The 27336-nt window shown below is 35.7% G+C and overlaps 2 protein-coding genes across 2 annotated transcripts in view; one reads left to right on the top strand and one right to left on the bottom strand.

Moving 5' to 3' along the window:
• Positions 1-124: 124 nt before the first annotated feature.
• Positions 125-2727, top strand: LOC138331699 (small nuclear ribonucleoprotein Sm D3-like). The gene is made up of 2 exons (XM_069279442.1): positions 125-593; positions 2430-2727. The coding sequence occupies exons 1-2, from the start codon at positions 272-274 to the stop codon at positions 2504-2506; spliced, it is 399 nt and encodes a 132-aa protein (XP_069135543.1). The 5' UTR covers positions 125-271; the 3' UTR covers positions 2507-2727.
• A 3444-nt stretch (positions 2728-6171) lies between these two features.
• LOC138331697 (transmembrane protein 132C-like) overlaps positions 6172-27336 on the bottom strand; it is a 79946-nt gene continuing 58781 nt past the window's right edge. The window contains exons 5-9 of the mRNA XM_069279438.1: positions 25764-25907; positions 14313-14539; positions 13535-13829; positions 11870-12058; positions 6172-11340 (exon numbers count right to left, since the gene is read on the bottom strand). Of these exons, the coding sequence (XP_069135539.1) occupies positions 10210-11340; positions 11870-12058; positions 13535-13829; positions 14313-14539; positions 25764-25907 (1986 nt within the window). The 3' untranslated portion in view covers positions 6172-10209. The remainder of the gene's footprint in view (positions 11341-11869; positions 12059-13534; positions 13830-14312; positions 14540-25763; positions 25908-27336) is intronic.

Raw genomic sequence — 27336 nt, 5'->3', positions numbered from 1 at the left:
ATAACAATTCAGTTTGATTCCAACTTGCAATATATTATATATTTTGATTCATTTTTGCGGAAAAAGAGGCTTAGTATGCACATTTTTGAATAAAAAATAATATACTAATAGAGTGCCTACCACAAAAGAGTTCTATTTCCGGAACGTTCATCAAGCGTCGGGCGCCATTGTTTGTGTTTACATTTACCGGCGAAACAAATCCATCGTAATCGGAAGAATTGCTAATAATCTATAACATTTACGTGTTTCAAAACACGACCGGACATTCAAAATGTCTATTGGTGTACCGATTAAAGTGCTTCATGAAGCAGAAGGCCACATTGTGACATGTGAAACGACCACAGGTGAAGTTTATAGAGGGAAACTGGTGGAAGCTGAAGATAATATGAACACTCAAATGTGCAATATTACAGTTACATACAGAGATGGCAGGGTAGCCCAGCTAGAGAATGTGTTCCTGCGTGGAAGCAAAATCAGATTTTTCATCCTCCCAGACATGTTAAAAAATGCACCCATGTTCAAACGAATACAAGGACGAAGTGGAGGTGGCGGAGGAGCCGGTCGAGGAAAGTCTGCAATCCTTAGAGCACAAGGTATCAATCTCTCCAATGCAATAAATGTAAATTACCGAAATCTGTTGACATATTACCTGCTGGAATAGTATGCTCAGATAGATAGAAAATTTGCGACGGTAGATTGCACGTTTTTCATATCAAAACATTGCCGCTTTGTTGTACCGGAAGTTGTAAACGTAGTTTTGACTATAGGAGATTTCAGAAAAGATGGCGATGACGTCACACAAAGGTACATCCGGGCGCTCAAAGGTACAACTCCGTTATATCTACACATAAACATAGAGGGAAAACAGCCCCTTGCGATGTTTGTTTACATTTAATTGTAATAAATAGTACGACAATCCGAGAACTATTGCGTTATTTTATTTATAAATAGGGTAAATAAAAATATTTAACAATAATATTTAGATATAAACATCTGGTATTTATATATTTTACTCCGTTTATACTCCATTTTCTACCGCCACGAGAAAAAAAACACGGTCGCCATTAGACCTACGTATAAACATTGACAGAAGTTACAAAATTGACAGAAACTACAAATTAAATTCCAAGTTTCCCCAAATATTATACTGATATTTTAATAAGCAATTACAGTTTTCCAAGTCTTACTTGGTAAAACACCTTACGATGTGTGATTATGATCAAATTAAAATTTGCCTTCGTAGATACCCAAGCGCACTGCAGCCATTACGTACAGTACTGCCGAGATCCCGAATTTCGTCATTTTTCATAGTCACAAAATCATGTATTCTGGTTAACTTTTTCGTTAGAAACTTTGGAATTAAGTTTATAACATTCAAATGAGTCATTTTATAGTTACTTTTTATCATATTTTTAAACAAAACTTCGAGTATTTTAGAATTCTCAAAGCCGTGCGCAATGTGTCCTGGTCGGCATTTATACATTGTACATGTAGTAATTACGATCTACATTGTAGCTATATTCATAAATCTAAATGTAGTCTTATCTAACATGTATTCAAATTATTTAAAAGTAATATCACCTAAATTTGGGACTTCACATAACGGCACATGGAATAAAAGTGATTAAAAAATAAAAAAATATAAACTCATGAAATTGAACGATTTCACTATTTTATTTTTCGAGATATCGGCAGCCATACTGTACGTCTACGTACACATACATGTATATCTTCATTTATGTGTAACGGTGGTTTATACCATTCATTTGAAATAATATATACATGGGAAATAACGAAATATATATATTTTACAAGTACTTATTGAGATGTGTGTTGGTAATTACGTATAAATATTATTTATTTCCCAATTATCGGCTGTTGCCAGAGGTGATCTACCAGCGAAGCCATGCACGAGCGGCCGTGGTCTGGCCAGGTGGTTCACATTTCGATATATTTACATCAAATAGTGTTATGAACAGATTTTTCGTGTATAACAGAAATATGATACATTGAAATCAATTATCTATTCATAACTTTTTCACAATATGGATTTCTACGAGTGAACAAATAGCGGGTACGTGTGACGGCCCGGCACCGCTTCGCAAGCTGGCTTCAACATAAAATCTAAACAAGTATATTTAGCAATAAACAATTTTAAATATAAATGTCTGTAACCTCTGAAACAATAAGAAACTATTTTGAAATCAGAATTTGCAAGTATGAAAGTGTATACTTTTGTCAACGTATCGATTGTGTATCAGGGATGTACGTATCTGTTATTGTTTTTATTAGTCGCCATACCGTGTTTGTACCTTTGAGGACCCGGATGTAAACTTTCTGTGACGTCACGCCATCTTTTCTGAAATCTCCTATTCTACACGCTTTAATTTACCTTTCAGTTAATTAAATGATAAACATTGTTTTTACAGCTGCAAGAGGTCGTGGTCGAGGAGGCGGTGGTGGCGGAAGAGGAGGAGGTGGAAATGTGTTTCAGAAGAGGCGCTGATCATCGTTATTGTGATTTTGTGACTGATAAATTCCATGTGAAATGTTCACGTTTCATTTCATTTCATTCTTGACATCATGGGACAATTTCGTGTCATAGACTCATACACAACATGTGTTTCAGAAACAAACTTTCATTCGTCGTCATTGTTATCATTCATTGTGTACTTGTAATTTTTTTTATCATAATAGTATTGACAAAAAATTAAATACTAGAAAGGACGCTTGGGTTGCATTGTTCATCAATTTCAAAATGGATATGTTTCAAATAACTAGATTTAAATAATAACGTTTGATAGGTGTCTCTCATCAATCACTTCTTTTAGCAGTCATTTTGAAAGTCCCTTGCTGTCACGTGATCATGATCACTGCATAAGTCTGTTTCAATAAAATTTATTACCTGTATAACCGTATTCCATTCAATGTAATAGGCATTATGTGGAACACACTATAGTGAAATATATGACCTCACAATATCTTAAAATTTAACAATATATTAATTACTGATATAGGTATATTATAAAATAAGACATGATTTGGGGTTTTCACCTTATTCTACAGCGATTGGAAAAGTACTGACTGAATTTGGTACTATTTTTAAATAGAAAATAGGCTCATCTATACTGTATATATAAACTACCAGACCATATAAAGGTCTTGCAAAACCCCTTATACCATAACACTACTAGCTATACTGGGTCGCGACCAGTTACCGTGATGTACCAATTACCGTGATTTCTGCGCACGCTCTATCTCCCGCACAATTTTTTGGATTCTTTTATTAAACAGCTCATTTAACAAAAAATTGTTCATTTGCAGTCGATATTGCTAACAAAACGTTTTTCTTTTGAAATCAAAGTTTGCAACACTCAATCATAGCGGGGAATAGAAATCATGACTTACTTGCATATTTATCCTGAAATTTAATGAGATCATCGTTTATTTTGTTTGTCATTTTCAAAAATCGTCTGCATCAAAGTAGGTCAAAGTATGCAAAATAACAGGTATATATGGCAAGTTACCGATCGGCATGGTTGGACAGGATCGTAAAACAGAATGTAGTTTTTACCTGGTACATACATCTTGTGTTTAAATTTTTTTTCAAACAAAATAAATTAATGTGTATTTAGTGAATTTCTGTAAGTTTTAGATCGTCTACACCTTTGTTTGTCTAAATTTACTCCTGCCCGGAGCTGAATCCTGTTTTTAGTGATTCCCTGGTCACCTATCGAACACACCTTTATTAGACAGTACTTTTTTTTCGTGCTGCTTCCGATCAGTCATTGGATCCCAAAATAACCATGCATTACGATTACATTATTCCACTAAAAGATATTGGTCGCTTTAATGAAACACAAACTAAGTTTTGGTGATATAAGCATGTTTTTAAAAGCGCATTTCCTTTCTATTTTGGAATCACGGTAACTGGTCCTGTAGGTATCGTCAACTGTACCAATTAGCGGTGAAAATAAATGGTGTCTGGTCAAAAAACATTAAAATTAAGTAGCGACTATTGTTACTGAAGTATCGTGGACTAAAGATAATTCATGTCGATTTTCAACGCCTTCTGTGCGTTAGTTTTGACAAAATCCTTAAAGAACCTCGAAAAAATCATGGTAACTGGTCGCGACCCAGTAGTCTAGCCTACCCTTTTACACAGTGTTCACTTGAGTTATGCCCCCTCCATCAATGACATGTTGCAAGCGAGAATGACGTGTTCTGAATGAATTATCATCATGACGTCATTGCATTATTGTCATAACGTCATGCTATTGTTGAGAACATGTAAAATCTTGTGTAGTAACTAAGCTTGTCTTTGGGGGAGATTGTTCTGAATGAATTATCATCATGACGTCATTGCATTATTGTCATAACGTTGTGCTTTTGTTGAGAACATGCAAAATCGTGTGTAGTAACTAAGCTTGTCTTTGGGGGAGATTGTTTAGATCTCCAGTCAGGAGTCTCATCCAAAAAGAGTGAATCATTCTTTTTCTCTTACCCTTCACACCACTTTGTGTCGCTTTAATAATGACATGTAATGGACTCTGCAATGCAAGCAAGGATAGCATAACATTGTCGTTTTGTTCATAGATTTTCATACTTTTACAGTGACCCAGCAAAGCTTTACTCATTCCATCCACTGAAACAAATTCTTGCCTGCACCAGCTCCATATATACTTGGGTCTCCTCACAGATATGTTGGAGTCTGCCAGGTATTCTACAGTACACCTTCAATAAGCTTGCAAAATTAAATCCAACTTATTTTTAAACTGAGCCTTAACGCTTTTTTCATATTTTGGCGGAGACAGCTAAGCTCTTTTTGTTTTGTAGAATCTTTTACAGTAAAACATGTTAATTATAACGTAATTTCAAGGTTCATATAATAATGTTTAACAAATTATAATATTTACATTTTTACTGCTACCTCACTATGTAACCTTTCCAATGATGTTGCAGTCATATAAACTATGAACTTAAATCCATTATCGCTTATTTTGACATTATTATCATTGTGACATCAAAATTGTCGTGCCAGCGATCACGAATAACAGCTGTTCAAATGGCTGTTCTATCCTTGATGATAATGAGTGGTTAATTCATTGTAGATACAAAATCCCTTGTTATTTCAACATAAAATTGTATTCCAATGTAAATATATGCATTAAACGTCTTTCAGTTGGCATTCATAGTCAAAATGGATGGCAACTGGACAGAAGCAAATCCAACATGAAGTGCTAGCACCCTTCATGGAATTTGCCTCTGTCCAGTTTGCATTCATTTTGGCTATGAATGCCAACTGAAAGATGTTCGATGCTTAAATATGCAAATAACATTTAAGTATATATTTAAGTAATTTTGTTTGTCCCCAGAGCTTCGTTATAACCTGTGTTTTACTGTACAAAGTATTTGATAACTGAAGTACTACTTGCAAACAAAGTTTTTTGAGTTACCTCCCTTCCTCCTATTAACACCAGTAAGCCTTGTAATAAGCGGAGTCATGTAGAAAATAAACCAGTAACTAACCTAGATATCTTTCTCTTTTTAGGAAGGACAAAATACTCTCATTCCTAGTATGAAATTTTGAGCTAAAATTCCCTCTCGTAACTTCTCATTTGGAAAAACATGGTCCTATCTATCTTGGTATTGCTCTAAAGCAAATTACAATTGTCCCCTAAAAGAAACTGAAGTCGAGTTAAGAAAAAAATGTTTTTGTGATCAAAAATAATGTTTTAAAATGGACATATAATCTTCGATACTCCAGGGGTTACTATCACAGTCATTATATCCATCCTTGGACTATCTTATACATGTACTAATAAAGCTGGAGGCAGTTCAAAAGAAAAAAAACTGACCAATCACAGGCCTGCGAAGTAACCACACAGTCAACCACAGTGTTACCATTATTTAATACTTTTGATGTACATCAAAGGATCTAATTACCTGTGTCGACCGATGCCTCCAGCACTATGAAAAAGTCTAGGGGGTGGATATAACAACAGTGATAGTAACCCCTGATAACGACAGTAATAGTAATGTCTGGAATATTGATGATAGACCAACATATATACTCATCAATTGGTGGAACATGGTCATGATCATCAGAAGACTGTTGGGCGTAATATAAGTGGATGATACACATGTATAATAAAGAACAAACTCTGAATATTTCTTCTTAAAAATAACAATTTTAATAATGCTAATTCCATATATGGTACAGGTGATGGAGGTTAGCAGTATGATATACATACATCATCAAACATATACAAAGCCATATACAAACAACACAGTTGATTTCACAAGCTTATTGTGGGACGTTAAACTAGACCTGTAGATCTATACATAACAAAAAAACAAACCCTTAAAGGGGCTCATTACAAGTCCCTTGGGGTAATATAGCGGACACGATACAGGCCCTGACGGGGTCACGATTAAATCAGCTTACAAAGATACAATTCAAAAACGTACAATTATGCTTCAACCTATTCATCACAACTTCTGTTTTAAGATCACAATATGTTAGATTCTTCATTTAAAAGTGCTGAAAGTTATCTATCAGTTTTTGTGTGTGTGGTTTTTTTTTGTTTTTTTTTTTGAAAGAATTTGCAAGCACCTGCATTATATATTTAGTAACTTGCAAGTTGTACATATACCAATGGATTTTTTCAGGTATAATACACAATTTTTAATGAAATTTGATAGAAATCCAACAATTTCTTTTTTAATTTTGAATTTTAACAAAGGATGATTCAGAAACATTTCAGGCTGAAATTTCTTGGTCCTTGAACTATTTCCAGATTTAATCAAATGTCGATAAAGTTGACAAGAAACGAAATGCATTTGATAAAACAACATTTGAATTACACATAGAAAAACGCTACATCTAGCACATAACCTTGGTACATAGAACTGGTGGCATGATTATTTACACTGAGAACAAATATAGAGCAAGGCTTTTGGAAAATGATTTAACAAAAAGTTGAAAAATTAAACACACATTGCTGATTATCCAGAAACAAGAAAATCTTTAAGATTAACCAATAAAATGTTCATATCTTAATTCATAACTCTAAAATACAATATTATCTAATTTAAATTGCAAGAAAACTATTTGTTTGTCTAGATAAACATTATGTACCAGAATTGATTAAAACCAAATTTGTTTTCAATTTCCTTCTGTTTGAATTTTGTAGGGCTCTAATGATAAAAATTAGAAGTCACTGAACTTGTTTCTTTTTTGAAGACATTACTAGCAGAAATATGTAACATTTCATCAAATATAAATGCATATTAAGAACAATGATTATGTACAAGAGGGAACTATACATGTAGTATAACAGGTGCCTGTCGACTGGCGGGCCTCACTCTCTCTTATACGAAAACATAACAGATATATATGTATAATATATACAAACGGCTAGTACTGCGGTGGTTGCAAAGCCATATTAACAAAGCAGATAAACATTAAATATTTCGTTTTCTAAATTGCACATAAAGCATTTTATTAACATGATACAATGAATTAAAAATTGTGAAACATACATATATATACAGATCAATGGATTTGTCAAATTCTATAGGTACATAAATAAAAATTAAAAATCAAACAAAATATAAAATCTTTTAGCTTATCACATGAAGATTTCAGTTTGTGTTTCTAAAAGAAACTGATTAACCTGTAAAATTAATGTCTAAGAAAAAATATTTTGTTATTTGTAGCGTAGAACACAAAACACTTGGCAGTTTTCACTGGAGTTATGCCCCCTCCATCAATGATGCACTAAGTTAATTAAGCACCGTTTAAAATTATACATTAAACATTCACCCCTGAAGACACATTCAAACTCCAATAAAGGGAATAGTTTATAATGAATTTCAGGGGTTGAATGAATAAATATTCTGAGATTCATTCTTTGATCGTTATATTTGTCCAGCAAACACATAATCAATTCAAATTGAGTTTCTATATTGAAGATTTTTTTTCTCAACAGATTTACATGATTATCTATCCTTAAGAAAATAGATATGGCAAAACGTTAACTAATTTTAAAAGAATAAATTCTAATTTTAAGAGTTTAAATCAGCTGATAATGCCTTCATGAGCACAAAACAAAAGCAAATAAAACAAAAAATATTTGTAGTGAAATGGCACATAAAAATTCAACAACTACTTTACTTGTACAATACAACCATACTTCAAATCATGTCATTATCAATAATATTTAGATGAGCTATATTAAAAGAGCATATATATCTCTCTCAATCTCTACATTTATCAGAGGAAATTAATATTCCATTCTCTCTATTACCCCTCAGTCAATAAGAAATTGCTGTCCCTCTATCATTGGCTGGTAAAAGTGTTACAAAATAATAATTATTCCCTAAACTTGCATTTAAGATTTTTATCACTTTACCAGAGAGACTCTTGATACCAACCTTTAATTAACTTACACTGGATAACCAAAGGCCAGAGATAAAGATAAAAATCATGAAAATACCAATATGACTATTGGTATGGTTACAGTAATAAACTGTGTGTGATTCAAAAAGCACTAAAAAGTTCAAGGTCACACCTTTGTTACAATGGAAACAAAGAGTCAAGGTCAATTTTTAACACCATATCACCATAAGCACTATATAAATTCATAGTGCAAGAGTTCAAAGAGAAATTTTGAATTACTGGCACATCATTTTTTGATCAGTGATGTAAATATTTAAGAAAAAGGTGAGTATTCTTGACTCCATGTAAATTAAATCTATCATTTTAATGCTAATTAGTGTGATCAACTAGTATAGACACATATTACATACACATCTATATATTATATACAACTTCCATTCATACCTACATAGATCAACCTAAGTCTTCAGTATGTATGTAAATACACAGTAAACAAGTCATGATGCTAGTACATTGTATAATGTCAATAAATAATGAATAAATAAGTGGCGTTACTAACATGTAATAAGCTCCTTCAATCAGAGCCAATCCTGTACATCTCAATACCATGTGACTGGTAAATCTAATTAATCCTTTCTTAATTATAAGGGTCTTAATTGCTCAAACGGATGCTTGTTATTACAAAATATTGACTAAGAACTAAAGTCTGTTTAAAGTACCATATAGTTCATTAATATCCTTTCAATTAAATTTCATTGTATTGATGAAATTGTCTAAAAACAAATTTATATAATTTGAACAAGATCTTTCTAAAAACAACTTTTTTTCATTTTCATTAAAAATATTTAATGTGAGTTAAATCTTCTTAAAAATACATTACAAATATTGAACACAAATTCCTGCAGAGAAATCGAGGGTGATATAACTATTTAGACTTTTACATATATTAGCCTAAAACTTTGTCCGACATGCTACTTGATTATTCAGAACCGATGGGCATAGGGTGATGTGTTGATGATATCATACTTACATGTAATACACAAATATTGTATACAGAGCGATGGATATGCAACAATAATAGTACACAGAACTGGCAAGCAAACTTTGGTATACGTCATTCACTCACTCTGGTGTTTGGGTGTAGCATTATTACAACACCTGAAAGTCCAATAAAATATGGAATTATTTGCCCTTCTGTGAAATTCTTAACTACCTTTTTATACAACAACAGAACATTTACAACCTCATTGGATTAAATTTGGTGACACTAATAATATTTCATCCATCGTCATAGCAACAGGATTTAATATACAAAATTCATCTGCTGTCACAACACTTATTGGTATGAACTTAAACATGCGAGATATTCTCGGTTGGTGTTGCAGCTGCAGTGAGGCATGTATCCAAAATAGCACATGATCGTGTAGTGAAGCCTTAGAGGAAGCAGGCTTGTCGAGTGTCTATTGCCAAAGATTGTTTACAGTATGATAAAATAACACAGATGGAAGCACAATCTATCCAATCCAATCTAACTCTTGCATTGATCTTTTTCTAGAAACAAGTTTTAAATTCAACAAACAAACCCAACATCTTTTAACTGTTTTTTTGAATTAGAAAAGTACACTTCCCCTCTGCTTGACTGAATAACACATTACTAACACTGTTATTTCTTGGAGGAATCAACACCACTTCCTAATACGACAGCTAAAATTAGTCACCAGCCATTTCAAGCTTTCATTCACTAGTGATGAAAAACGTAAACCTGTTGCACACTAAAATGAAAGAAATTTGTTGGTGTTGGTTAGTTAGGCTGTTGATTCCTTTAGGTTGTCGAAATAGTCAACTAACTGGTCATAGGTCATACCCATGGCCTCATAGTCCCACTCTGGGTCGTGGTGCTGAAGAAGCTGGCGCTGGTGGTTATTATTGTCAGTTTCCTCGCCGACCGTTGAGGGAGGGTTAGAAGCCTCCAACAGCGGGTTGGCAGTGATCCGAATGCTACATTCAGACCCTTTTATGGTTGAAACAAAACTGCTTCGATTACTGGCCTCGGCCGAATTTTGTCCACTACTGTTTTGACTACTTCCACCTGCCACTGGTGTGTGGTTGCCGTTAAAGTCCTCGGCCGGCATCAGGGTTTGAGAACACTTTGTGTTGATAGCGTTACGTTCCAGAGTGGCCCGGCCAATCCACACCCAGTCATTAGCCTGGGCAACAGTCTCTAATCGCTTACCCTTGGGTACATGTTTGCGTTTGTAACGCACCATGAACACAATACAATTGACAAGAAATACACAAATTGCGACACAGAACACAGCTAGAAGGACGTACATGCCAATCTCCAAGGGAGATAACATGGCTATTTCCTCTTGTCGAATGGGCTCCTGTTTTGTCTGAGGACTTTCCTGAGTCCTGAGATTCTCCGCCAGATCTATTCCAATTGGAATCACACCTGAATCACTATGATCCTTCTTAGGGAATTTCTTTCCAAATTTATCCTCTTTACCCTTATTGCTATCCTTTTCCCCAAGGTGTGGGTAATTATAATGGGAATTTTTATTGTTGATGCTTATACCATGAGAATCACGACGGTCACTTGCTCGGTTATCGTCATAGTGACCATCACTAACAAAGCGGTCACTATAAACACGATTTCCAGGAGAGAAATCAGAATCCACAACCACGTAGCTCACTGATATAGACCTAGAACGTTTCCGAGCACAATCGTTTCCCAGCTTAAGCATGACCTTGAGAAGTTCCCCATGACCTTGACCCAAGGCAACAATACGAGGCTGGTATTGCTTTGTGTAAGGTGCCATACCAATAACGTAGTGATTGAGAGTCGACACATCCAGGACATAATCGTCCTCTTCAACCTTTTCCAGTGGAAACTGTGTACCATCGGAATATTGTATCGAAACGTCCAATACAGCCTCCTGAAAAAAAGATTTGGAAATAATATTAATTCAAAGATAGTAACTCACAGATACAGTATAGGAACTCTTGATGCTACACCTACCAGATTTTAACTCATTCACCCCTGAAAATTCATAATGAACTGTTCCAACCTTAGAATCAGAGGAGTCCATTCATGTTTTTAGGGGTGAATGAATTAACATGAATGATCTCTCTTTACCACACAAATGGTACAAGGACTTGTTAAGTGAGAGACTAGTGTTAATAAAGTATGTATAGTCAAGCCTGCCTAGAGACAAACTCTGTATAAAGAACACCTGTTTTATATGAACATTTTATTATGGTCCCAAATGGTCAATATCAAACACTGAAGATCATTAGTCTACAACACTATCTTTGCATTGAGTGGTATAGGTATACACAGGTTTGACTTTGATAGTTATAGTCAGTGGTTGAAACTTAATGAGATGTACTTGATAATTATTATTCTAAATGTGAACACTATACAGTAAAACACGGTTATAACGAACCTCGGAGAGAAAAACTTACCTGATACTTGGTATGAAGTCTCCCCTGGATATGAGAGATCGCTGTAAGTGCTCCAGGTATCTCGTGAGAAATATGGATCTCCAGTGTGATCCCAGTTACCAAGGTGATGATGAGACGCTCTACCGAAACCTTATCGTTGCTGACACGCACCTCTTTACCACCAATCAGTCTCCGCATCGGGGTCATGACCTGTTGAATTGAAAGTGAATTGTCAGAAAACTTTATTCAGACAAATGAAATGTGCGGATAATATATCCATAACAGGACTCTTTTTTAACAGCGCTATATTTCAGTCACACTGACATTTTGACCTTGCAGGACCTACAACCTGATCAACCTTTGTATTAACACATGTACTTTTCAGTTGTACCAAAATGGATATCAAATGATCTATGGCACCCACATAATCGTAAGATACATCCTTAGCTGTTACAACACAGGTTTGAATTTTTTAACATACATGCATTTTAGTCCTCTCAACACTTACGTAAGTGTTTTGTTTGTTTAGTTTTACGTCCTATTAACAGCTAGGTAAGAATGTAACAGGTTTTATGGTGGAGAAAAACTGTAGTACCCAGAGAAGAACCACTGACCAGTGGTCATGATCAGTACCTGGCAACTGCCTACCTAAGATTCCAACTTGTGACTTAAATGTGGAGAGCTTGTGTTAATGTCAGGGCATCTTAACCATGCAGTCGGCCACCACATCCCACGAACACTCTAAAAGTCACTTGGCCCTATGTTTACCAGGACTTCAGTTCTGTCTACACTTTGGCCCTATATTTATCTGGACTTCAGTTCTGCCCACACTTTGGCCCTATATTTACCTGGACTTCAGTTCTGCCCACACTTTGGCCCTATATTTACCTGGACTTCAGTTCTGTCTACACTTTGGCCCTATATTTACCTGGACTTCAGTTCTGTCTACACTTTGGCCCTATATTTACCTGGACTTCAGTTCTGTCTACACTTTGGCCCTATATTTACCTGGACTTCAGTTCTGTCTACACTTTGGCCCTATATTTACCTGGACTTCAGTTCTGTCTACACTTTGGCCCTATATTTACCTGGACTTCAGTTCTGTCTACACTTTGGCCCTATATTTACCTGGACTTCAGTTCTGTCTACACTTTGGCCCTATATTTACCTGGACTTCAGTTCTGTCTACACTTTGGCCCTATATTTACCTGGACTTCAGTTCTGCCCACACTTTGGCCCTATATTTACCTGGACTTCAGTTCTGTCTACACTTTGGCCCTATATTTACCTGGACTTCAGTTCTGTCTACACTTTGGCTCTATATTTACCTGGACTTCAGTTCTGTCTACACTTTGGCCCTATATTTACCTGGACTAAGTTCTGTCTACACTTTGGCCCTATATTTACCTGGACTTCAGTTCTGTCTATACTTTGGCTCTATATTTACCTGGACTTCAGTTCTGTCTACACTTTGGCCCTATATTTACCTGGACTTCAGTTCTGCCCACACTTTGGCCCTATATTTACCTGGACTTCAGTTCTGCCCACACTTTGGCCCTATATTTACCTGGACTTCAGTTCTGTCTACACTTTGGCCCTATATTTACCTGGACTAAGTTCTGTCTACAATTTGGCCCTATATTTACCTGGACTTCAGTGCTGCCCACACTTTGGCCCTATATTTACCTGGACTTCAGTTCTGCCCACACTTTGGCCTTGTATGACAGCATTATTCAGGCTGACCACACGGGGGTCTGTGACTCGGAGTTTGTCGAGGACCATGTCGGTGACAGACAGCCAGGCCTGCTTACTCTTGAAGAAGTCTGGACCGCCGGGTGTGGATATGTAAAACTGGGCATAGACCTCCACTGTAGCTTGTTGGTGGCGTAGCTGACAACTCCCACCACCGCCACCACTACGAGAAAACTTTCGATACTTCTTCATCGACGGAAACTGATCAACAAGTCTTTTATTTCTTGTTCTGGAATGAAAGAAATAGTTCTTTATTAAACATCCCATGCAGGTTAAATTAATTAAGGGAGAAGTGTCGAAGGATGATGTATTTGATTAGAGAGAAAGGATTGGAAGACAAACCATCACTTTGTTTCTTTATTCAACCAGAAATTTCTGTGAGACTAAATATTCTATGATACGGATTGGACGAGATGAGGCAGAATGGAAATGAGTAACTCTATATATATAATCTCCCTATCATACACAGAGGGAAATCAGTGGTCCAAAAATATTATAATATGGTTTATACTGAGGAATTAGAGAGAGGTATTGATGGATGACTATAGCCAGTTACTTTTATGGGGATGATATTTCCATGATTTCACGGGACACTGACATCAATGGTAGCAGAAATATTAACAATGATAGAAGTAATTTTTCTCACTTTAAGTGAAAATCACAACATTTTTGACCCAAAAATATAACTGATTATTTGGTGGTAAAATCTTACCTTCCCCTACCACGGTTACCGCGGCCATGGTTTCTGTTTGATACCTTCCAGCCCCGGACCTGGCTAAGTTTATCGTCGGACAACTGTACGTCCAGATGTTCAGCTGGTATCCAAACTCGGACATTGATAAATGCGGTATTACGACCAGACTTAGCGATAATGGTAACATTGTGTGAACCTCGTCTTTCTGTACCATCTACATACACCGAGGAACAGTTTGATGCCACCTACAAATAACAAAGGGAGATAACTCTATTAGAATAAAGGCAAAAAAATACAATTGTAAAGGATCTAGACAATGTTGCAACTTCTAATCAAAACACATTTTAGATATACGACTTGATTCAATACTTATGGATTTAGGTTGGTTTGTTAAGTTTTAATTACGTCCTATTATCAGCCAGGGCCATGTAAGGATGTGCCATGTCTGATGGTAGAGGAAGCTGGACTATCAGGAGAAAAACCATCAACAACCAGTGGTCACTAGCTGGCAACTGCCCCACATGGGATTCTAACTTGCAACCTATAGAGGTGGAGAGCCTGTGGTTATATGTTGGGACAGTTACAATAATCTATTAATTAGCACATGTATTTACAGTGAAATCTTATTAGCTTGAATTCATTGGGAGTTATGTGAGATTCAATATAAGGTAACTCAAATACATAGTGAAAATGTATTCTTTAATAACAAAATATTTAAATCAAACAGGGTCTTAAGAGCTATATAATGTTAACTTCAAATTAAGATTTGTTTTTAGGTACATTCAAACCTGTCTTAGTGACCACCTCTGTACAAAGACCACCTGCTTAATAAGATCACTTACTCAGTGTCTCAATGGTAAATTTCAACACAATTTGTCATGACCACTTGACTATACCCATCCCATAGATTGAGATAATACACACTTATTTTTTTTTCTATACCAATAGTATTTAAGATGTCTAAACTGTAAATAAGGTCACAGCCTACAAGTCAAAGGTCAATCAACAAGTACATCCCATAATAGTGAACTAGGAGGTTAGCCAGTGATGGCGAGATACTAATGAAGTGCCGCCTTCTAGAGAGCGTGTAAAAAACTGAGATGTGATCTGTAAATACTGAGATATGATCGTCCATACATCCTCACTCCCCTACAGGGGTGTTCCCCATGGCTGACTGGGGTTGGAGAACTTCCAAAATAGTTTACAAGGTTACACACCTCCAGTGTATATCTCATTTGTAAGGTAATAACAGAGAGAGAGCGAGGTGATAGTCACATTCTCTACTCTAAATGTTAAACAGGTAAGTCGTCAGGAAAGTAAAATTTTTCATTTAAGCTTACATTCCAAATACCAATCACATACACAATTGCCTGAGTCTAAGAAATTATTATACCATCATTAAGTTTTTGAAATTAATGGAAAATTATCAAATCAAAAAATTTGCTTAATCAAAATCCTCTTTCCAGAAATGATCTTTTTGTTTTCGAAAGCTTGAAATTTCCTTATTCCTTGGACTATTTTCCACTGTCACAGTTAAGTATCATACACCTTCATTGTTCCACAACGGATAAGCTGATGACGATACACATGGCAGATTTTTCAATGACTCATTTCATAAATCAAATTTCCTAAATTCATGAGAAAAGCAACAGTTAAATACTAATTCAAACAGTATAAATATCTCTTTCACATGAATTTTTACATTTATACTGTTTGAATTTTATACAGATATTCTCTCTCTGGAGGGCTAGTATTTTAAAATAAATACTAATTAGTTTTAAAACACAACAGCCATTAGAGGAAGTGTATTAGTTAATGCTATGCCTTTGTTTATGATTACACCGATCAATGGAGGCTACACAAAAACATGCAACTTTGATGACAAGTGCATATTCATGTAAATAATAACAGTATATTGTTGGCAAGAGTTGCCAGGCTAAGTAATGTAATTATTTGGTTCTTGTCAAATGAAGAGTTGTCAGGCCAAGTACCGTAATTATTTGGTTCTAATTGTCAAACAAAGAGTTGTCAGGCCAAGTAACATAATTATTTGGTTCTTGTCAAACAAAGAGTTGTCAGGCCAAGTAACATAATTATTTGGTTCTTGTCAAACAAAGAGTTGTCAGGCCAAGTAACATACTTATTTGGTTCTTGTCAAACAAAAGAGTTGTCAGGCCAAGTAACATAATTATTTGGTTCTTGTCAAACAAAGAGTTGTCAGGCCAAGTAACATAATTATTTGGTTCTTGTCAAACAAAGAGTTGTCAGGCCAAGTAACACAATTATTTGGTTCTTGTAAAACAAAGAGTTGCCAGACCAAGTAACATACTTATTTGGTTCTTGTCAAACAAAAGAGTTGTCAGGCCAAGTAACACAATTATTTGGTTCTTGTCAAACAAAAGAGTTGTCAGGCCAAGTAACACAATTATTTGGTTCTTGTCAAACAAAGAGTTGTCAGGCCAAGTAACATACTTATTTGGTTCTTGTCAAACAAAAGAGTTGTCAGGCCAAGTAACATAATTATTTGGTTCTTGTCAAACAAAAGAGTTGTCAGGCCAAGTAACATAATTATTTGGTTCTTGGTAAACATTCGTAAAGTTGCCGAAGAAAGCTTGATCTGATGGCTTCTTCAAACATTGACAAATTAAAATAATTGCAGATTCTTTATGGATTACCACTTATGAAATCAGCTAGTACTTCGAACCTAAAATTCATCAAATCATAAAAAGAGATTTGTTTCTACCAACTCTAATTTAGACCAAATTGGTATCCCTTAAACACCAACACAGCCTGGTAAAGGGGTCAGTATTGATCTAATCATATATTTTATTATCAGTATCATCACAAAATTGTCTAAATGTTGGAGAATATTGTAAATATGTTGTTGAGAATGCCTGACCTTGCCAAAGTGAGAGCTTATTTTCTGTACTGTATTGTTTTGTGGAAGAATCAATATCAAATTAACAGAGACGATAACATACATGCAGTAGAAATAGTTTCTTCCGTGAGGCACACGACCAGTTTACTCCAACAACTTTGATCGATAACACACCAATATTTATACCTAGGTCAGCTATCTCTCACTGTATCCAATAAAACTGCTTAAGTGATGGTAGAAAGGTCTACCTAAAACAGCTGATGAACCATCTCCATACATACCCAAGGTCATCTTCAAGGTCAATAAACATTCTACACAAGGTCAACTTCAAGGTCAATAAACATTACAAATAAAGAGGGAGCCCTTTTACCATTGGTCCTTGATTTTCAAAATGGCCTATACGATTACGATTAAATTTCTTTATATTGAAAAAAAAAAAAAATCCAAAAAAGAAAGGGCAAAGAAGAAATTGTCATATAGGCAATTGGTCTTAATCAAGAAAACAAATTGTGTGGAAATTTGCTAATTAGAACCCCAAGAAAAAAGACTTATTAAGCAAGTGGTCTTCAAATAGAGGTGGTCACTGAGGCAGATTATTTCAATGGCATTTCAAAGGTGTTGACGAAAGCAATTTTGTTATTCTATTCTCAGGTCCAGATCAATTAGAGAATTTTTTTTATCTAAGCCGATTCTATACGATTGTATCAAGGAACGACTATTTCTAGTCGGTTTAGCTATCAGGCTCTCGACACGAACATCCTTGACATGCTGGGGATATTGATTTTTACAGCATCAGCAATATTTCTGCTGTCGTGATCGTACTAACGCCACAGTAATAAAGTACAGCTTCACCTTCAGAGAGGACACCACGAAATCCCACATGAAACAGCCTACCATCTAACATCTACTACACTTACCCGATGTACCCCCCCTCCCATTCCATTTCATATATAGCAAAAAAATAAAGTCAATTTAATTAAACCTATTTTTATTACAGAAAGATAAAAACTTAAATATCTCAACTTCATTGTTTTTTTATTTCTGTAAAAGCTATTGAAGGGTATCTTTGATAGAATTTTAATGAAGTAATCTATCGTAAGCATTTAAGTGCAATGTTTGCCGAGTTATTTCTTCTTGTTAATGATTTAGAGAAATGAACTGAAACATTAAGCATGTCTACCGGTATATACATTTTTACTAGTTTTTTTATCAACTCTTTAACAACAAAAACATCTTTATTCACTTAATCATGAGCATAAATCTGCGTTTCAAAAGTTTCCTTAAACTCATTCACCCCTGAAACCTTATAATGAAATGTTCCAGCTTTAGTTATGGGAGATTTCAAATGAGTCTTCAGGGGTGAATACGTTAAATGCCTTTACATAATTTCTTCAAATTCAAACACTTTGGTACACATTGATCAAGTAATTAACGTCAGTGAACCCTGATTGAGTAACTTAAGTCATCAGGAATTATGACGGTACTAAATTGGTAAAGTACAAAGTATTTAATGCTGCACATCCAATAACATTTTATAGTTGTTTTGGTTTTCACACACCAATAAACGGAGTAAAAAAATTCTCACCTTATCAACTAAATTGTCGTATAGAAACAAATATTGTAAATAAAACATTGGCTTGTTGTACCATTGATCAAAGAACAAAATTCAGAAAAATATACCATTTATTCACCTTTTATATTTTTGTTTGTTTGTTTGTTTGGGTGGATGGGGAGAAATGTGGATGGTGTAGACGAACTCCAGAATATTAAAAACATCACAAAAATTTGGCTTGCGACAAGGCCTTATTCTGTATCCTTTAAATTTCAAACTAGGGTGAGATAATCTAGTACAGTATTAAGAACTTTTCATCATCTAAGGCCTGGTGATCAGTCTTAAAGGGATGATGTAAAATTCACACATATTTCCTTTGAAATCGAAGGTAGTTAGAGGGATCAACACACCGAAAAAAGAAAAAGGAAAATAAAGAATTTTATACATATTTTGTTGATTGTGTATCTTTATCAAACAGTATACAATGTCAATTTCAGTAACAGATAATTGTGGCCTTTAGATAGAAACCTATTTCAAACGATTTACAGATGAAAAAAATATATCGTAACAGTTAGGTGAAGTTATCAATTACATATCTGGGCCTTTTTTTTTTAAATTTTGACGAAGTTTGGCCAGTATAAAGCAATATACAAAATTTGGTTAAATCGGATAATAAATATTAAAGCTGTCGAACGGAAACCATGAATTTATTGGATTTGACGATTTTAAAGTCCCGTAACTCTTGCAAATATTGACGGTTTTTTACCAGTATCGAACCCATCCAAGATCTCATTGATATAAAGCAATTAATATACTAAATTTGGTTGAAATCCGATAATGAATACTCAAAGTTATCACATGGAAATCTTTTCCCAGATGACACTGATATAGTGATACCTATATGTTGCCTTTGTGTTGCAGGCTACACAAAAACCAAGCTAACACTGATCTAAACAACAAAACTTCTCACATGTTTATCCTGAAATAAGGATAGAGTACCGGTACGTAAGAGTGGTGATGAAATATTCAGCTCCTAACAGTTGTCTATTGATCTAAGTATACACCATGAGAGAGTGTGGTTGGAGAGTAATCTCTCTATCAATATGTCTCTTGTCACATACATCACCCAACGTGACATCTCAATCAGTGAAGACACACATCACATTGTTTAAACATAAAAAAATGCAGTACATAGATTGTATAACAACTTATGTGTGTGAGGTTAAATTTCTTGGGCAATAGGAAATTCCGAAAATAAATCACCCTGAAAATGTTTCAAATACAATAAAACATAACCACGAAAGTCTATATTGCGAGATAACGTTATTATGAAAAGTTCTTTAAACGTAAAAATGTGAAATAAGGTCGCTGTGAAAATAAGTTTATTTACAGTACAGAATCACATTCATGTAAAAGTTCATAAAGAAAAACAGTTTTCACAAATTTCTTTGAGGAAATCAGAAATCACAAGTTCTGGTGTCACAAATACACCCTGATTTACAGAAACATCTCTAGGCCAGAAAACTGGGAGGAGAAAAGCGGTATTGGACATTCTATTTTATTTTTTTATGCAATTATGATTCAATTTTTCAACGTGTCTAAATATTATCAAGAAGCCATGCCTGAAAAACTATTCATTGGCAACTGCATTTTCATCAATGGAAAAATTCAAGGCTGTTTTCTATGGAATCGCCCCATTATCTGATCATCTCAAAATCAAAATGAGAAAACAATGTTGACATGCATGCTTCTGAAAGTTTCATGTTCTCAGCACCAAGGCCCAATAAATCACTTGAAGAAGGATCATTGCTTACAATTTTAAAAATAAATTTCATAACTAAATCCCTTTCAAGTGCAGAAATGACATTATGTTGAAAGGCAAAGATTTGCAGCTCTGCAAAAACACCATAAATGATGTAATTCTATCACAGCTTAATTAACAACCATACCAATGTGTTTTGATATTTCCCTCACATGTAACCTTGTGATTTTATCCAGAAATTACATTAAGTAAGTCGATGTTGATATATTGAGGGTGATTATCATTGGACTTGAGAAAGTGCTTATTAAATCTGTTTGGTTTTTAGGTCATCTGACCCGAAGGGTCAGGATGACCTATAGTCATCATGTTTCGTCCGTCGTCGTCCGCCGTGCGCCGTCCGCCGTGCGCCGTCCGCCGTGCGTTAACTTTTCACATTTTGAACTTCTTCTCAAGTTCTACCGGTGCAATTTGGCTGAAACTTGCATGAAATGATCCTGACATGGTCCCGACAAAGTGTTGTTATTTTTCGGGTCAATCCGAAATCCAAGATGGCTGCCACAGCCGCCATCTTGAAAACACATTTTGAACTTCTTCTCAAGTTCTACCGGTGCGATTTGACTGAAACTTGCATGAAATGATCCTGACATGGTCCCGACAAAGTGTTGTTATTTTTCGGGTCGATCCGAAATCCAAGATGGCCGCCACAGCCGCCATCTTGAAAACACATTTTGAACTTCTTCTCAAGTTCTACCGGTGCGATTGGGCTGAAACTTGCATGAAATGATCCTGACATGGTCCCGACAAAGTGTTGTTATTTTTCGGGTCAATCCGAAATCCAAGATGGCCGCCACAGCCGCCATCTTGAAAACACATTTTGAACTTCTTCTCAAGTTCTACCAGTGCGATTGGGCTGAAACTTGCATGAAATGATCCTGACATGGTCCCGACAAAGTGTTGTTATTTTTCGGGTCGATCCGATATCCAAGATGGCCGCCACAGCCGCCATCTTGAAAACACATTTTGAACTTCTTCTCAAGTTCTACCGGTGCGATTTGGCTGAAACTTTCATGAAATGATCCTGACATGGTCCCGACAAAGTGTTGTTATTTTTCGGGTCGATCCGAAATCCAAGATGGCCGCCAGAGCCGCCATCTTGAAAACACATTTTGAACTTCTTCTCAAGTTCTACCGGTGCGATTTGACTGAAACTTGCATGAAATGATCCTAACATGGTCCTGACAAAGTGTTGTTATTTTTTTGGGTTGATCCGAAACCCAAGATGGCTGCCACAGCCGCCATCTTGAAAACACATTTTGAACTTCTTCTCAAGTTCTACCGGTGCGATTAGACTGAAACTTGCATGAAATGATCCTGACATGGTCCTGACAAAGTGTTGTTATTTTTTAGGTTGATCCGAAATCCAAGATGGCCGCCACAGCCGCCATCTTGAAAACATATTTCGAACTTCTTATCAAGTTTTACCGGTGCGATTTGGTTGAAACTTGCATGAAATGATCCTCACTTGGTCCTGATAAAGTGTTGTTATTTTTCGGGTTGATCTGAAATCCAAGATGGCTGCCACAGCGGCCATCTTGAAAACACATTTTGAACTTCTTATCAAGTTCTACCGGTGCGATTTGGCTGAAACTTGCATGAAATGATCCTGACATGGTCCCGACAAAGTATTGTTACATCTCTGGTTGATCACAAATCGAAGATGGCTACCATGACACTATATCTAATTAATTTCCTATATGTTAAGGCCCTTGGGCCTCTTGTTTGAAATAAAATTTGTTGAAAGAAATTGAAAATGATCCTGACATGGTCCTGACACCATATATAATTAATTTTACTATTGCCAAGGTAGTCAGATGACCGTTAAGGCCCTTTGGGCCTCTTGTTTTTGGTAGTTTCTGCTCCTGCTTAGTGCTCATTATAATGAGATTGGCCCATTGTCAGTATAATGTGACCGGGTGGGGTGTATTACTTGGTGTCTTCGGCGGCATACTTCAGTGATCCACTATACAACAAGAGGCCCAAGGGCCTTAACGGTCATCTGACTTCCTTATCAATAATCATATAGGAAATTAATTAGATATAGTGTCATGGTAGCTATCTTCCCTTTGGGATCAACCAGAGATGTAACAACACTTTGTCTGGACCATGTCAGGATCATTTCATGCAAGTTTCAGCCAAATCGCACCAGTAGAACTTGAGAAGGAGTTCAAATGTGTTTTCAAGATGGCAGCTATGGCGGCCATCTCGGATTTTGAATCGACCCGAAAAATAACAACACTTTGTCGGGACCATATCAGGATCATTTCATGCAAGTTGCAGCCAAATCGCACCGGTAGAACTTAAGAAGAAGTTCAAATGTGTTATCAAGATGGTGGCTGTGGTGGCCATCTTGGATTTCGAATTGACCCGAAAAATAACAATACTTTATCGGGACAATGTCAGGATCATTTCATGCATGTTTCAGCCAAATTGCACCAGTAGAACTTGAGAAGAAGTTCAAAATATATTTTCAAGATGGCGGCTGTAGCAGCCATCTTGGATTTCGGATTGACCCGAAAAATAAGAACACTTATCGGGACAGGACAATGTCAGGATCATTTCATGTAAGTTTCAGCCATATTGCACCAGTAGAACTTGAGAAGAAGTTCAAAATATGTTTTCAAGATGGCGGCTGTGGCGGCCATTTTGGATTTCGGATCGACCTGAAAATAACAATACTTTGTCAGGACCATGTCAGTATCATTTCATGCAAGTTTCTGCTAAATCCCATTGGTAGAACTTGAGAAGAAGTTCAAAATGTGTTTTCAAGATGGCGAATGTGGTGGCCATTTTTCGACCCGAAAAATAACAACAATTGTCGGGACCATGGCAGGATCATTTCATGCAAGTTTCAGCTAAATCGCACTGGTAGAACTTGAGAAGAAGTTCAAAATGTGAAAAGTTAACGCACGGTAGACGACGACGGACGAAACATGACAACTACAGGTCATCCTGATCCTTCGGGTTAGATGACCTAAAAAGACACCGTAGCTTCCCAAAACACGCACCTTGCACTTCATACACGCAACACCGCATACATGGGAGAGGCCTTCATTACATGACCCTGTTTTTTAATAGGACGTTAATTAATCAAACACATTTTTTGTTTATTTATGTTTAACAGCTACAGTTTTGTTAAAGGATACACCAGGTATATAGGGAGCGGGGTAAATGAAGTTGCAGTGTAAGGAGAAAAACAAGGAGAATTAAAGTGTTGTTCTACATAACAAAACAAATTACAACAGACAGGTTAGATCCAAAGGATGCAAGTGTTGCTTGACACATGAATAACAATTTTTTTTTGCATGTGTATAATATAAAAATTGTTATTTGTTCACTGTGATGTCCTTAATTATCAACTTTTAAGGAATGTGCATTTTTTTGCCAAGTCATTTTTATCTCTTTCTTTTGATCATCAAGTGAAATTTAAGCCTGCATTTTATCACGGAGAACAACATTTCAATTACACATTTATACAACGTAGTCACATCAAAAAGCATGTGACCAACAGTGAACACTCCAAAGCCCCTAATGGCAGAAACAACCAGCGTCTTCTTCCGGAGATGACATCGACAGTTTCCTGGTGAATTAAAGTAAGAGAGGATCACAGGGTTACCTTAACAGTAGCCCGCCCTTGAATCTTTCATACCTTTAGATATGAAAAGGATCGATCCACTGATTCATGCTGGCTGGTCTAATATAGAATATGGGTAGAACAGGTTCAACCTGCCTGTCATCATTGTTATGTTTGAGGAACAAATTACAGAGGAGCACAGCAGACCAAGGACTTACCGGGACGGAATCTTTTATCTTTTCATCAATATCAAACAAGTGTTTTTATATATGTTGCCGTTCCACAGCAGCTGGGCTGTTTGTTCAGGCGCTCTGCTCTCAGAGCTATTAAAACTCTGTATAGATCCACATAATACTTGTTTATTTTACTTTTTCCCCCAACTCCATCAGATAGCTTTAACTTTGTCTGCAAAGGATGTAAGCCAAGCTAATGTTGATAGAGCTTTTAGACAGTTGAGTGAAAAAGTTTGGTCATGTCCCGTAAAAATTCTGAAAATTCATTGTGCTGTAGCATATAACTAGTGAATATGTATCAAGATTTGGAATTTTGTTTTGAGAAATTGCCTTTAAAATGACTCAAAAATTTAATTATGTAAGTATCACAACGAACATATGGAGATCTTGATAGATCTGTAAAGTGATTCACTCATGTTCAGAAACTGGTTGATTGGAAATTTTCCCTATTTTCCTTAAACAATGAATATCTCCCTGGTCCTGCCTTCTTTGAGATTACCAAATTTTTTTATTTACATTCAAAAGAACAGTGAATATCTATTCATAAGAGCAAATAACTCTACAAAAGAGTAGATAACTCTTTACAAGAACAGATAACTCTACACAAGAGCAGCTAACTCTTCAAAGAGCAGATAATTCTTCACTCGAGTAGATAACTCTTTACAAAAGAAGATAACTCAACACAAGAGTAGATTACTCAACACAAGAGAAGATAATTCTTCACAAGAGTAAATAACTACACAAGCAAGCTAGAGCAGATAACTCTTCACGAGAGTAGATAACTCTACACAAGAGCAGATAACTCTTCACAAGAACAGATAACCCTTCACAAGAGTAGGTAACTCTACACAAGAGTAGATAACTCTTCACAAGAGCAGATAACTTCACAAGAGCAGATAACTCTTCACGAGAGTAGATAACTCTTCACAAGAGTTGATAACTCTTCACAAGAGCAGATAACTCTTCACACGAGTAGATAACTCTTCACAAGAGTAGAAACCCAACACAAGAGCAGATAATTCTTCACAAGAGCAAATAACTAAACACAAGAGCAGATAACTCTTCACAAGAGTAGATAACTCAACACAAGAGTAGTTTAAACTCAACATAAGAGCAGATAACTCTAAACGAGGGCATATAATTCTACATAAATCAAATACCTTTAAACAAGGGAAGATAAATCTACACAACAGTAGATAATTCTTCACAAAAGCAGATAACTCTTCACGAGAGTAGATAATTCTTCACGAGAGTAGATAAGGCTACACAAGAGTAGATAACTCAACACAAGAGAAGATAACTCAACAAAATAGTGGATAACTCTAAACAAGGGCGTATAACTTTACATTAATCAAATACCTGTAAACAAGAGAAGATAACTCAACAAAAGAGCAGATAACTCTGTCTGCTTACCTTGAGAACATCCTCTTCAGCTGAATGACAAGCAGTTTCCTCAGAAATGTCTGTCAGTTCATCCGTTTCTTTTACACTGTAAACTCGAAGAGGATAAACCTGCCTCCTTTCAGTCAAAAGGGCAAAGTTGAGGATTTCTTTCACCTGAAAATATAACAAAAGAGAGAATATGTTTAGAGTAAGCATATGTTATTCAATATTGTTGATTATTACTATCATTTATGTCAATATAATTTGATGAAATGGAAATAAAAAACAAAACAAAAGAAAAACCACACAGAATGATGTTAATATTGGTTTAGTTTGGTATTTATTTGTTTATATCATTTTAACAGCCAGGGTCATTTAATGGTTTTCCAGGTTTTGGAGGTGGAGGAAAGCCAGAGTACCCTGAGCAAAAACCACCAACGATCTACAGTCACTACTTTGTAAGTGCTCACATAGGTTATGAAGCTGTGATTCAGAGATGGAAGTTACTGGTAAAATGCCTGAATCAGTCAACACTTTATTGTGTATCTGAATTGATAATATGCACTGGTAACATTTCTCCCCCCACCCCCCCCATTTTAAAAGTCAGAGTATGAAATCACACATAGAGTACTCAAATCATGAGAGAACCTGTGAGTTGATCCTTTGACATCTATAAGCCTAGCAGTCAGGAGATGTCACTAGATCTGTGGTCAGATTTCTATCTAATTATATAGACACATAGGTGACATCTCAGCCTCCACCACAATCCTCTTACAACTACCCAAGTACAAAGACTAGACTAGTACTAGATTTTAATGTCAAGTCTCCTACTTTAACATATAGGACAGTTTGGTAAGGTTAATTAGCATTCTATTAACAGCCTGGGTTATTTAAGGACACATCAGGATGAAAGGTGGAGGAAAGCAGGAGTCCCAGGAGAAAAACCATCAACCAACATTCAGTACCTGGAAATTCCCTCACATGGGATTCAAACTCCTGACCCACAGTGGAGGGCTTGTGATAATATGTCGGGACATCTTAACCACTCAGTCATCATAGGACAAAGATTCAATCACAATATTACATAGAACGTATATTTTTTCTTAAAAAGAATTCAAATAATCCTGAGATAATTCTTAAGTTACATGGATAAAGAATGATTAAAACGTTTCCCAGATATAAATGCAGATCATTTAATGTTTTTAAATTTTCAAAATTAAATTCATCGAAATTGAATAATTCAAATCCAACAACTTCATGTTACATCATGAATTTTGTCCAAGAATGGAAAAATAGAAATGCTGTTAAAACCTGATTTTGACTTTAAAAATTAAATTCATTAAAATTAAATCCAGAAATTTCATGTTATATCACGCAAAATGTTCCATGAATGGGAAAATGTTTATGAAACGAACAAGTAAACAAACATGTTAATACAGACTTTATTTTTAGATATTATACCAATCTATATATAAATAATCCTGGCCCTCCACCTAACACCAGACAATTTGATTTTACAGGGTGTTTCCAACACGTGGACCTAGTTTCTCCATCAGAGCCCAGTTGGCAGCCTTAATAGCTTTAGCAGCTGAAGCAATGAGCC

This window comes from Argopecten irradians, chromosome 9 (assembly GCF_041381155.1).
Source record: "Argopecten irradians isolate NY chromosome 9, Ai_NY, whole genome shotgun sequence".
NCBI classification, from domain to species: Eukaryota; Metazoa; Mollusca; class Bivalvia; order Pectinida; family Pectinidae; genus Argopecten; species Argopecten irradians.
The sequence above is the reverse complement of the archived record's forward strand: the minus strand, read 5'-3'. Positions and strand labels throughout refer to the sequence as shown.